We start from the raw sequence: 13,984 nt of genomic DNA on the forward strand, positions 1-13,984 counted from the left end.
CGTGGCCTTCATTATGTTCTATTCTGCATTTTGGTTCAGTTCTTTTTTCCCTTTCCTCACAGTGCCTAGGCCAGGGCTGGGCAGGTCGCTACCTGACTTTGGACTTTGGGTGTTATGCTATCTTGACTTTGGCTTAGTTGTTCTGTCCCCCTCAATGGCAGCCTTGCCTTCTCTTCCAACAGACAGCCGCTGGTGCAGTGCTAGGTCTGCAGTCAGGAAGGCCAGAGTTCCTATTTGGCTTCAGACACTCTCACGAGCTGTGTGACCCTGGACAAGTCATTGACCTTCTGTTTGCATCAGTTTCCTCCACTGTGAAGTGGTTATGAATGGATAGGAAAGCACCTTCCTGCCTCCCATGGTTATTTAAAAGGTCAAATGAGGTATTTGTAGAAAGTAATTAGCCCAGTGCCATGCTGCTTCTTTTCCTTTCCCTTCCTCTCATCCCTCAAATAATCAGATTCATCTGATCCTTCTGTGTAGACCTCATAGCATGGCAATGGACCCAGATGCGAATGGTGCTGAGGTTATAAAGGCAAAAACCTCAACATCACATGCTCTCAGAGAGTTATGACAAGATCATAGATTGAGGTTAGAAAGGATCTTAGAGGATATCAACCCCAATCCTCTCATTTTACAAATGGGGAAACCAAGGCACAGAAAGATCCTGAAAGATCCTTTTAGCTGAAAGGACCTAAAGAGTCATCCAGTCCATTCATTTGATAGATAAAGAAACTGAGACTAAGAGTAGTTAAGTGACTTTCCCAAAGCAATACTAGTCTTTCTTTATTCGAATCCAGTGCTCTCTTCTTTAAACCACAGAGATGACATACTAAGATGCACAAGCAAACTACAGAGAAGATAAATTGGAGAAATCACAGAGGGAAGGGGCCATGGTTAATGGGATAGAAAAACGCTTCCTGTAGCAGGTGGACTTTTATTTGGAAATTGCAGGAAGGCAGAGATGAGGAAGAAGAGCATTTCAGGCATTGTATAAAGTCAGTGAAGAGGATTGTGTGAAGAATAGCAAAGGAGGCCAACATCAATTGATCTTAGAGTCCATGAAGAAGAGAAAGGTGTAAGAAAACTGAAAGGGGAGGAGGGAGTCAGCTTATGAAAGACTTTGGACACCAAACAGAGAATTTCGTATTTGATCCTGGAGGTGAAAGGGAGCCATTGGAGTTTCTTGAGCATGGGTGTGAATGGATCATGCAGAGAGATTTGAGACAGGTAGTTATTGCAGCAATCACGACTGATGAGGATCTACCAAAGGGTGGGGACAGTGTTAGAGAGAAGTAAGCCAATTGGGGAGATATATATTGTTGATGATGGTGTAGTGATGATGGTGGTGGTGATGATGATGATGATGGTGGTGGTGGTGAGGATGATGATGGTGGTGGTGGTGAGGATGATGATGGCGGTGGTGATGGTGATGACGATGATGATGGTGGTGAGGATGATAGCAGTGATGGTGATGATAAGGATGGTGGTAATGATGATGATGAGGGTGATGATGGTGGTGGTGGTGGTGGTGGTTAGTAGTAGAGAAAAAGGAGGAGGAGGATCCTGTCAGTTCATAGTCCACTCTCTTCATGAAGTCTCCTAACTCAACAAGACTTGACTGCAAATTGGATATGGGATTAGATCATAGCAAAGCCTTTACCAGCTCCTTTGTATTGGACCTAGGCAGTCACAGACTTCTGTGCAATCAACTTATCAATAAACATGTTTACCAAAAGTGCCTAGGGATACAAGAAGAAAGTCCTTTGTCTTCAAAGGACTTATGTTCTGCCCAACTTTCTTCTTCATCCATTCTGGCTAATTCATTTTTTTGGGAATGCCTCTGGTCCTTTCTTGATGTCATCCCTCATTTTCATTCTGTAATTTCTGCCCTAATTTCATCTTGTGTTCATCTTTCAAGGCCCAGATTGAATCCCACATCCCCTGTGAAACCATCCTTTATAGCTCATCCTTTTATAATTTCCTATGACATCTTCTTCCTTTCAATGAATTGCAATTATCATTACCATTAATACTACTAATAATTAGAGCAGCCCACACTGATTCAGTGTTCTATTGTTGGCAAACTATGTTTCTCAGTATCACTTTGTGAGCAAGGCAGTGCCAGTATTATTAGCCAGTTATATCTGAGACATGTCTGTGATTGAAAATTAGATGATCCAGGAGGGACTATAGGTCTTATTTATCTTGTAGAGAAACAATGAAGTTTTCTCAAAAATCATCTGTGGAGTAAGGTTTGTATCTCCTCCACATACTAGCTTTCTGACCCTTAGAAAGTCACTTAACCTCCTGGTACCAGCCAGCTTTCAAGACCATGTGTTACAGAAGAGGTATGGGGAGTTTCCTATACCATGAAAATTATCATCTAATAAATAAACCGCAAGAGGCAGTGCCAGAATTTGATGGATTTGCTGCTATTCATTAATGAAGGGTGATCTGGTCAACTACCTTGAGTTAGAAATTCTCAAGCTTCTCCCTGAAAATGAAAATGAATTTGAGGTAAAAATGAAATTCAAGTGATGGAGAGGAATCTCCCTTCATTTTGCTTTCATTCCTGCCTTCATATCTGTCAACTACAAAGCCCAGTATTTGATGTTTCATTTCAAAAGCATAAAAATCTCTTGATTTTCCACAGGTTTGTTTGTTTTTTTTGTCTGTACTATCATCTGGCAGGAAACCTATCATGTCCTGAAGGCAAAGGGCTCATGTCTTATTCACCTTTATCCCTAGAGCCAAGCTAGAAGCTACTCATTAAATTTCTGTTGGCTGATGGATAGAAAGTTCCAAACAAAGCAAGCTGAGCCTTGACAACTACCCTACTAGGGTAGAATGCTAAATGGAGTGATTCAGGATAGTTAAAATTTGTCATTCTCCTTCCCTTTCTCTTCCCCACTCTAGGAATATCTCCTTTCTTTGTGCTCCATCTGGATTCCCTATTTCCAGAACCAAGATACAGAGGTACTGTATCCAGAGGCTGGTTAGGTATCAAAAGCACAACTTCCATGAATAGGGATGGAGGCAGGGAGGATAATGAGTGGCAGTTCAACTTACCTGCTTTAGGAGCTCAGGGGGTATGGTTCTTTTATTGATAGAGGCTGCTGTACATAAGACAAACTTTGCCTTTTCCATTTGTCCACTCATCATCAGCCACAGTGGGGACTCGGGAAGAATCCTATGTAGGGGGTGCGGGGATGAAGGTTTTCCTGAGAAGGAGTCAGAGAAGGCATCTCTTCACCTAGGCAAGATTCCTGTTCTTTCCCCAATCTTTCCACCCCATGAGGACAGCTGGTTCTCTCTCACCTTGATCCTTGTGGGGATGATCACGTGAGAAGGCATTGTCCTGAGAAGCCTCTAGTCCACTCCTCACTCAAGGACTCAACTCCCCCCCCCCCACCCCTGCCAAGAACTAACCTGATCTTTCCCCTGGTCCTCCCTTCCATCCACATCCCTCAGACCCCTCACCAGATATAAGACACCAAGAAGATCACCGGGGCACTTCCAGTCAGATAGAGCAGTCTCCAGTGAGGAATGGAGTAGTCTAGGGCAGAAAGGAGTAAGAGGCCCAGGGCAAAAAAGCAATGTGCCAAGGCGATGGCATGGGTTCTTTGCGAGATGAGTAACCATTCTGAAACTGGAGAAAGAGTCCATAGGAGATCATCATTGGTTCTGCCATTTCTTCTGCAGCCTTGATCTCCCTCAAACCACACTCTCATGGGTGCACAATTCCCTGACTTTGCAAACCTGCAGAAATGGTCTTTGAAAATCCACATGGGACCAGTTCCATGACTAGCACTTAAGCATGGTGGTTTGTACCATGCTCAAGGCTGACCAAGATCCAGGCACCACTTATCCCTTGGGAACTAGGAACTCCAAATGAGTCCGCCCAGCCCAGTCTGCCCTTCTCATTTCTTCCATAGGATTATCTAAGTGCCAACTGCCTTATACCTGGGCCAAGGGGCCCATTTGGTCAAGGTAGCAGCCAGCAGAGCAGGGAAGCTCAGGAAAGACTGAAGACCAGAAGTAGTCAATGCTTTGATCTATTTCTGGAAGCCAAAGGACTGGAAAGGACCTCAGAGGTCATCAAGTTTGGCCCCATTATCTCTGATGCTTTGTATTTCAGGCAATGGACTTGAAGTTGGAGGGACCTGATCTGATCCAAATGCCACCACTGCTATTAACTAGCTGTATGCCCTTGGGGAGGTCCAAGTGACCTCAAGTAAGGAATTGAACCAAGAGATCATTAAGGTTCCTTTTTGCTCTGAATCCTTGGACACTCTGAGTAATGGTGGCCCTGAATTATCAAAATGAAAACTTACATTCTTTCTTATCTTTCTGCCAATAACTGGTATTGGCATTACTAGTCTGAATCATTCTCATGACATTTTTCATTGGGCAATCACCTTTGTAGAGGTTTCTTTGGGTTAATTAAATTTGAATAGCAAATTTTTTTTAAAAAACCACCCCCCAGGTATCTCTGGGGGTGTCAGATAATGAGGACAAGGGTGAAAGTTTAGTCATTGGAGGTGCCATACATTTATCTGAGAGAAGCCTTGGGGGCTAGGTTATGAAAGGACAGACTTAGGAAGGTGCTGCTCTCTGCATCAGCTTGGTATGTTTGGTTTTTGGTTGGTGAGATGGAGAATAATTTGCTAACTGTTCATGGAGGAGGTGGGGTGCTGAAAGGGCCGTTCTTGAGGATTATGTGCCTCTCCCCTTTCCATGGATCTCCTTAGTTTCTCCCAGGTGGAAAGGAAAAGAGGTCCCAGTCAGGAGGGGCTCACCTAATGTGACACTGCTTATTACATAGCCTGTGATGGCAATGCCAATGCCAAACTGGAAGGTCTTGTAGATGATGAAGCTGGGCACAAATGTTGTACCAAATCCAAACACACCATAGAACAATAGCATGATCAGAATGGTTTTATAACGACCGATCCTACAGGAAAAAGGGTCATAAAAAAGTTTCAAGGTGGTTTCCTCGTTTTCCCATCAGCCCTACCCAAGTTCTGAAAGAGCTACATGTCCCAAAGAATGGCATTCGAGGCAACTTTTGAGGGGGATTGTAGCCATAGGGCTACTTCCTCTATCCTAATGTAAGCCATAAACCCATAGTATCACAGCAAACAATGCTCTTTGGGCTCACAAAAACTCCAAAACAATAGCATGTGAACAATACCAATTTTTTTAAAAACATAAACACCCAACTAAATCATCCCTAAGGCATTTAAAGACAACAAATAATAAAAGATGGAAAAGATCTGCAACATTCAGTGGTACTTTCACATTTGGTCTCTAACACTACAGTCTTGGATGTGTTTACAGAAGAAATGAAAATGGTTTAAAAAAAATATGGAAAAAGCAACTCGATTTGGAGGTGCTGTAGACAGTATAACTTCATGGGAAGTGAGTGACCAATCTTCAATGCATTTGAAGAAGGGGAAAGATATTAAATGTGTAGAAAAGTCTCAGAACTTATTTTGATATGCAAAAAATAGGAAACCAAGGGAAAATCAGTTAACTACTGAGCCATATACCTATCTGAGAAGGGAAAGGAACAGGCAAGCATCATTCCTTGGTAGGAGATATTTGAGGATTATGGAATCCTATATAGAGAGTTAGAAGAGACCTGAGAAGTTATTTTTTTTAGGTTTTTGCAAGGCAAATGGGGTTAAATGACTTGCCTAAGGCCACACAACTAGGTAATTATTAAGTATCTGAGGCCGGATTTGAACTTAATTACTCCTGACTTCAGAACCAGTGCTCTATCCACTGCACCACCTAGCCACCCCCTCCCTTCTCCTTTTAAAGAAAGGAAATGCAGGTTTAGTAAGGTTAGAAATAAATGAGCCAAGGTCACAAAGGTAGGAAGTAGGAAAGCCCAGAATGTAGATCTAATCTGGTCATTTTTTCCAAGAGACCATGAACTATCTTATGTTCTGATGATGTGTAAATACCATAAGCCTTCCAAGAGAGAATAAGAGTAGTTGTAACTTAAGCTATTGAACTGTTGTAAGTTATATCGTCAATGGACATCATCTATGTCTCACTTAGCATCTCTTGTGTATGTAGGGATTATCTGCCCAGTGATTTATAGTGTTTTAACCTAAGTTATCAGTAACTTGTCCTTGGGGTCCCAGGGTGCAGATTTAATGAGTTAAAGAGTGGAAGAGAAGAGAACCTCACCTCACTTTCATTATCAATCAGGGTCCTCAGGATTAACCCAGTATAGACTATGTAAGTGGGTCCAGAGCAGATGAACCCCAAAGGAATTGGCCATGGTATCTCTTGGACACAGTTTTCTCTGAACATAGGAAACATCATAAAGATAACTAGGTTCTAAACATTTCTGATTATGGATAACCCAAGAGGCTTAAGACAGGGAGACCTGCGCTTGCCAAAAGTCTTCACCACTGGAGTGGAGGATAGTTTAGGGTTGAAGGAGGGTCCCCTTTTGCTTGCAATGGCATTGTGTTGACTGCAGTATGACAGAGCCTCCTGAAAGAAATCTGTAATCTGAGTTTTGCCTCATCATTCACATAAGAAAGACCAAGTGGATGAAGGTCTTTTGTCCAAACTATGTCCTGAAACTTGATGGAAAACATAGGTGTTGTCCTGCTTCTGCTTTTAAGTCATTTTTCAGTCATGTCTGACTCCTCATGACCCCATTTAGGGTTCTTTTTGGAATGATTTGTCATTTTCTTTTCCAGATCATTTTATAGATGAGAAAACTGAAGCAAATAGGATTAAGTGACTTGTTCTGGGACACCCAGGTCCAGTATTTAGGACCAGATTTGAACTCAGGGAGATGACTCCAAGTCTGGCATTCTATCCACTTTGCCACCTAACTACACATCAGCAGAGTCTGTCCATTGGCATGCAAATATCTTGGATAGACATTGCAAACGGACAATAAATTGAGTCCAGAGCTGAACTGGAGCAGAAAAGTGAACCATTTTACTTTGGGGGAAATGATTAATTTGGGGGGGGGCTCAATTCTTTTAATGGATCAAATTTCTTCCTGAAATAAAAGCCTATCATTTTAAGAAGACTGTTCTTTTGGTGGCACTGGATTCAAGTCAAATACTATAGACTTCCAAAACTGAAAATGCGTAACATCAAGAGAGTAGTGAAAAACCACATGATGATTGTGAAACAAATTACACAAGAAAGGAGGATGAAAATGAAAAATGAAAGCTATCACCAAGAAAGGTTATGCTTGGAAAAGAAGATGGACTGTTCGCAAATGTAAAAACAAAGGAGAGCCAAGGGACAATCCATAAGATCTACCAGTATCATCATGATATTGAGACAGAGAGAAGATGGACCCCACTTCATTGGGTGGGGTCCATCTGCAGCACACTTATGCAAAGACATGTACCAGTGTCACATAGGATGGGCAGATAGGGATGATTTATGGTCTGCATCTTTGAGGGAAACATTCACACTGATGAGACCCCAGGACTATTGGAGTATTGGGGCATTGGGCATTCCATCCACTGGTGCAGAGCATATCCAATCAGATTAGTGATTTCAAGCAAATTAGTGATTTTAAGGAGTTTCTAGGGTCAAGGAATTCAGCACCTTGTGGTCAACCTGATGATCAGCATCTCCAGGCTTGGCCAAGCTGGCTCATAAATGGGACGCATGGGCTATCATTGATCCATATGAAAAATCTTTTCAATTTGTAAAAACCTTCAGAAGAAGCTTCAGCGACTGCCTATTGCCTCAAGGATAAAATAGAAACTTTTGGAGCCCTTCTCCAACCTACCTTTCTAAACTGACTTCATAAGATTGCTCCCTAGCTGGAATGCCCTCCCTCCTCATTGCTCCCTCTTTCAAATAGGATGGCAGGCTTTAGGAGATGTGGAACCCTACTTAGACCACTTGACTAATAGTTAATCAGCAAACATTCATGAAAAGCCGGGCATTCTCTCTTCCCCAGTTAGAGTAGTCCACTGATGTACCTAAGAGGGTAAGCAAGAGTGCGATCCCTGAGGCTTTGTCTCAAGGTAGGAATTTAGAAGGCAATAGATTCAATCTGGAGGTTGCTTTCTCTCTGAGGCAATCATTCTCTCTTCAGCACCTAAAAATCTTGGAGAGTTCCAGGATACTCTCCACCATCTTCTAATAGTCACAATCAAAAGATCTTTCTTTCCTCTCATGACCTACCATTTGCCCTGGGGTCTCAAATGGCTAGTTATAGCTCTGGGAAGACTTCATTTCACTTCATTCTATCAGAGCATTTGCCAAGGCAAGGAGTGAATCCTCTGACCTAGCATCCCTGGGTGGGTCTATCTAGCTCATTCCAAGTCTCTAAGATTCTCCCTCAGAGGCCCAGATTTGGAAGAGAATCCCAGGGATCCATGAGTTGCCTGTAGGTTTCTAGGTTTGCTCAACCTCAGGATTTCATGGTATATTCCAGTGGCCCTTTTTCTGTCAATCAGATGCTATCCCAAGGGGGCAGGAATGAAACTCTTGTGAAGACCAAGAGCCAGAATCACCTCTGAACCACTTCAGATCATTCCCAATGCTCTGTCACACTCCACCTGGCTTACCTGTCACACATGATCCCAATGATAAAAGATCCCAGCAGCAGGCCAGCCTTAAAAATATCCCCTGCCTTTGAGGGTTCCGAGGCTCTGTTACAGACCAGGTCAAACTGGAAGGGATGAAAAAACATTTGAAGGTTGTTTTTTCACACTTATTCTACTGTTCAGGCAGTTGGGAATAGATGAAGCTTTTATCTGATATATGAATATGAGGCAAAGGATGTAGTAGTAAAACCACTGTGAAAAGACTTGTGCTCAAATCTTTTTTATGTCATTACTATCTGCATGGCCTTGATGGACAAGTCATTGAACTTTTCTGGACCTCAGTTTCCATCTTGGTAAAATGAGAGGGTTGGTTTATCTATCTTTTGAAGTCCTTGAAGTTTCTGACCCTATGCTCCTAAGCATTATATCCAGGGGCTTGCTCCTGTAAATGTTCAGACTTTAGAAACCTACCTTATTAGAGACCATCCCATCTAGCCCTTGGCATGAAATCCCTCAGTCAGGTCTAGCTCTCTTCTGGCAGACCACCGAGCCAATCAGCCCTTCAAGGCATTACCTTGGCTTCATGGAATGGAAGGGCAAGAGCCTCAAGTTCAAATCTCAGTTCATCCATCAACTCCCTGGGCCAACTTGAGTTTGTTCCTCTATAAAATGAGGGGCTTGGGTGGACTTGAGCATCTCTGAGGTAGGCCTCAAGAATTCTAGAGTGTAAAGTGGGTTTATGTGGACATGGGGAGAAAGCATACCTCACTGACCAGGGAGATCTTTGTGAGTTTTATATAAATCCAGCCATACTGGCACTCTTGGGTGTCATTTAAGCCATACTTGACAATAGAGTCAAAGTCCCACTGGACCGGTGAGTACATCCGGCATGACTCAAAGTGCCCATCCGCTTTCTTGGGCAGGGTCAGGCTAAAGAGTTCTTGCCTGGTCAAGTTGGGTCTGATGGCCAAGAGCCATGAGGTGTCGCAGTAATGAGGCAGCTTCTTAAACAAGATCACTCTACTAGATAGAAAAAAAGCAGACAGGATATTGGGGATAAAGGTGAGGGCCACCAGTCTTCTCTGAAATGTCCCAAACTCTCCAGCTGCCTGGAGAATGTTTGTATATGTGACCATACAATCGTCGTCTTCACTCTGGGAATGCAGCTGCTCAGAGAACCCAACTCTCTTTGCGCAGGAACCCTTTTGTAACTTGGTCTCCTCTGGGTGTCCCGGCTGGGAACTACTGTCCATGCTTGCGCGGGGCTGCTCCTCAGGGCCTTGGTTTATTTACCTGTAAATAGAGGGGGTTTGGACTAACTTATTTCTGAGATCCCATCTAACTTTGTCATTTTGTGAGTCAGGTCAAAGCCAGTTGGAGGGATGGGTAACCTGCATGGATTTGTGACACTTTGGACCTTCATTCACTCTCCCCCTTCCGCTCCCTAACCAACCAGTTCTGAATGACTCCTCATAAACAAGAAGCCTAGAGGGACAGGCAGTCAGCACCAGGAAACTCTGGGTTTAGGTCTATCTCTAACCCAGACTAGCTAGGTGACCCTAGGAAAATCCCAAGCAACTCTCTAAGGCTGGAATTTGCAGAAGAAAATGTCAACTTTCGGCAGTGAAGGGCATTTCCTAAGTCAACACAACCCTATGTCCAGTCCCTCCCTACTTTTATTCTCCCACATCCTATGGCAGAATGAGGAGATCTCCTTTGGGACTCATCTTCCAAATTGGAATCTGTTAGTGGTGTGAGGTGATCCTGGGCAAGTCATCATGCCTCTGACTCCCCTACTAGTGATCTTACCAGGCTACCGAGCATGGGGTAGAGCTAGGCTTGCTCCTAGTCTGTTGGATTCCACTTTCATCACAAACCTGTGAGATGGGAAGGGCAAGTGATATCATTTTACTAAGTGAAGTAGGCTGGAGAGCTCAGTGGTTTGCCTCCAGGTTAGAGAGCTTGTAATTGTCACCCTTGAATCTGAAACAGGTCCTCTTAATCCAGGGCTCTCTTCTCTTCACTAAACTATACTTGTTTTCCCAGGACGAAAGCAAAGGGGATTTTGATTAGGGACAGAAAATGACTCAAAGTATGTGACTTGGGGAGGAATACTGCGTACTCTAAAGAGAGTCACTTGGAAACAGAACCAGCAGTAATGGCAACCTTGTGTGGTGTTAAATGCCTTGGAGCATAGGTGTTGTAACAGAGAGTGCACCAGTTCTGGAGTCAGGAGGACCTGAGTTCAAATGTGAAATCAGACCTTGACAATTATTAGCTGTGTGACCTTGGGCAAGTCACTTCACCCTGATTGCCTCCTACCCAGGGCCATCTCCAGTCATCCTGATTTATTATTTTTTTTTTAGATTTTTCAAGGCAATGGGGTTAAGTGGCTTGCCCAAGGCCACACAGCTAGGTGATTGTCTGAGGTTGGATTTGAACCCAGGTGCTCCTGACTCCAAGGCCAGTGCTCTATTCACTGAGCCACCTAGCCGCCCCAAGTCATCCTGATTTAGATCTGGCTACTGGACCCAGATGGTTCTGGAGAACAAAGTGAGGCCAGTGACTTAGCTCAGTCCCCCTCACTCAAATCCAATCTATGTGCTTGTCATGGCATCACTTCCCTGATGTCATGTCTTCTTCGCGAACAGAAAGCAAGCACCACCATCAGCTGTTCAAGGAAGTACAATGATCAAAGACAATTTCCAAAGACTTGTGATGGAAAATGCCACCCACATCCAGAGAAGGAGCTTCGGTGTCTGAATGCAGATCGAAGCAGACTATTTTCACTTAAAAAAAAATTGGGGTTTTACTTTCTTGTGGTTTTCCCCTTTTGTCTGAATTCTTCTTTCACAACATGACTAATATGGAGATGTGTTTGACATGATTGTACATGAACAATCTAGATCAGATTGCTTGCTGTCTTGGGGAGAGGGAAGGGAAGTGAGGGAGAGAGGGAAAAAATTTGGAACTCAAAGTTTTACAAAAATTGAAATTTTATCAATTATTCAATTATTAAAAATTATACAAAAAGTTAAAAACTATCTTTACATGTAATTGGGAAAATACTATTAAGGCAAAAAAGAAAAAAGAGAGCTATTTGGATCAAAGATATATCAGATCATTTTTGTTTTCATTTTTTCATTTTCCTTTTTTTTAAAAAAAAGATGGCTAGGAGAGAGAGAGAGAGAAGAGGCTGATGTGAACATGAAGGTGATATAAAAAAGTTACATCAAATTAAAAAAATTTATATCTGAAAAGAATTCAATCACCCAAAGAGCATTCATCAATACCTCTTAATAGCTGCTGCGCTAGACATTGGGGATACAGGAATATTTTTCCCAAGACACTTTATGAGTTGGTCCAAGGGAATCCAGAATCCAAGGGAATGCAGATTCAAGGAACTGTTTCCTCTGTCTCTCTCTCCTCCCTCCCCTTTAGAGGATTTCACCGAACATCTGGTATCATTGATCTCAGATTTGGCTTACCTAGGGCTTATCCTATTGGGAGAGCTCAACCAGCCTTGTATACCTTGGCTTCCTATTCCCATGGACACCATTTATTTGGTAATTAATAAACACCCATTAGAGGTGAAATGCCAGGGGACCCAAGCGATGCCATATCTGAAAACTCACTTCTCCTACTAAGAGAATGTTTCTGGTGTCAGAGACAGGATAGGAGCTATTACTACCTGGTCAGAAGGAAGTCAAGGGTCTTGCTGTCAACCATGTCCAAAATTTTACCAGAACTGCTGAGTCTATCAATGTTCACTCTCTTCAAGTCACTTCACACTGGTCATCAAACTGCAAAACAAAGACAAGGCTTTCCCAGAATACAGCTCCATCAGAAGATTCTCTGGGTTTGAGGTGACTTCATAATGGACTGGAAGAGCAGGAAGTATGGGAAGGTAATTCCATCCATGCAGAGTCTACTGACCTCAGTGAGCCATGACTAGGCCTCAGCAGCTGAAAGGACCAGCCATTGGCCCTTGGCCAACAAAGTCCATGTTGGGACAAGGATTCTCCATTCAATGATCAGGAAGAGTCATCTTCCACTGACTCCAGTTTATTCTGCCTTTAGATATAGGGGAGCAAGTTCACAGATGCCACAAGTTAGAGGGGATCCTACCACCCAAGGCTTAGGTAAAGAAATTCCAAATGTTACCAGAGCCCAGAAAGAGATTAGAGCTAGTCAAGGTCCAGAGGTTGGCAAATTTTTTCTATAAAGGGCCAGATAGTAAATATTTTAAGTTTTGCAGGCCACCAAGCAAAGACAAGGATGGTTAAGTAGGGACTTAGGTAACAAGAGCAAAAACAAATATGTTACTAATGAGATTCAAAATACAACAGCAACAATATTTGGTGGGTTAATCAAGTCGATGAATGAGAAGAATGGAATTCTTTATTGAGAGGAGGACAACATTTCTCTTAATCAGGATTCCTATCATCAAAATCAGTTGCAGGGGGCAGCTAGGTGGCAGAGTAGATAGCACACCAGCCCTGGAGTCAGGAGTACCTGAGTTCAAATGTGACCTCAGACACTTAATAATTACCTCGCCCTGTGGTCTTGGGCAAGTCACTTAACCCCATTGCCTTGTAAAAAAAATGTTATTTATTTTAGGTTTTTTGCAAGGCAATGGGGTTAAGTGGCTTGCCCAAGGTCACAGGGCGAGGTAATTATTAAGTGTCTGAGAAGGGATTTGAACCCAGGTACTCCTGACTCCAAGGCCAGTGCTTTATCCACTGTACCACCTAGCTGCCCCAAAAAATGTTATTTAAAAAAATAAAAATAAATGAGGCCCTGGAGAAACTTAATTCGATTGTAGTCTCATTTTCATTTTTTTTATTTTTTTTCAGGAGATTCTGTTGTGAATCTCTCCTTTCTTCCCCCTTCCTCTCCCTCTTCACTTGGCTGTACCAAAGTTCAGTTCCACTAATAGCCTACATATATTTGTCTTCCATCCAATATGCACTCGCTCCATCTTTTGTGAACTTTTCAAACTTTTAGGGTCTAAAAGGGAACCCCATGATTGTTTTGATTTGCTCTTTTCGTGATTTGAAGCAATCTTTTATATGATTGTTTCTAGTTTCTAATTATTCTTTAAGAAGTCTTTGTTTCCTCTGACCACTTGATCATTAGGAATTGTGTCCAAAAAAAAGTTAATGGGAATACTGTACTCTGTGTTTTTCCACTCAAGTCTGCCAGAAACAATTTGACTCAATATTATCCAAGGATTTCTGACTTGGAGAGAATTCCAAACTGGCATAGTACCCCTATCCCTTAGACATGATTCCTAGCCCTGATGATTTCTGGTAACATTTATAGGAATCTTAAACAAGAAAAAGATCACAATATATATAAAAATACAGTGTGGGTTAACATTCTAGAATTGTTGAATAATCAAACCATTATTTCACTTCTCTGAGAACCAC

General features: G+C 42.6%; 1 protein-coding gene across 4 annotated transcripts in view; it reads right to left on the reverse strand.

Annotated features, from left to right (window-relative positions):
• Positions 1-12,378, reverse strand: part of LOC141495052 (solute carrier family 22 member 14-like) — a 28,013-nt gene extending 15,635 nt beyond the window's left edge. For 3 of the 4 annotated variants that reach the window (XM_074196099.1, XM_074196098.1, XM_074196097.1), the window contains exons 1-6: positions 12,244-12,378; positions 9,317-9,845; positions 8,574-8,677; positions 4,800-4,954; positions 3,481-3,649; positions 3,070-3,190 (exon numbers count right to left, since the gene is read on the reverse strand). In XM_074196099.1, the coding sequence (XP_074052200.1) occupies positions 3,070-3,190; positions 3,481-3,649; positions 4,800-4,954; positions 8,574-8,677; positions 9,317-9,805 (1,038 nt within the window). In that variant the 5' untranslated portion in view covers positions 9,806-9,845; positions 12,244-12,378. The remainder of the gene's footprint in view (positions 1-3,069; positions 3,191-3,480; positions 3,650-4,799; positions 4,955-8,573; positions 8,678-9,316; positions 9,846-12,243) is intronic. The other variant, XM_074196100.1, reaches the window with a different exon arrangement.
• Positions 12,379-13,984: the final 1,606 nt, after the last annotated feature.

This window comes from Macrotis lagotis, chromosome 8 (assembly GCF_037893015.1).
Source record: "Macrotis lagotis isolate mMagLag1 chromosome 8, bilby.v1.9.chrom.fasta, whole genome shotgun sequence".
NCBI classification, from domain to species: Eukaryota; Metazoa; Chordata; class Mammalia; order Peramelemorphia; family Peramelidae; genus Macrotis; species Macrotis lagotis.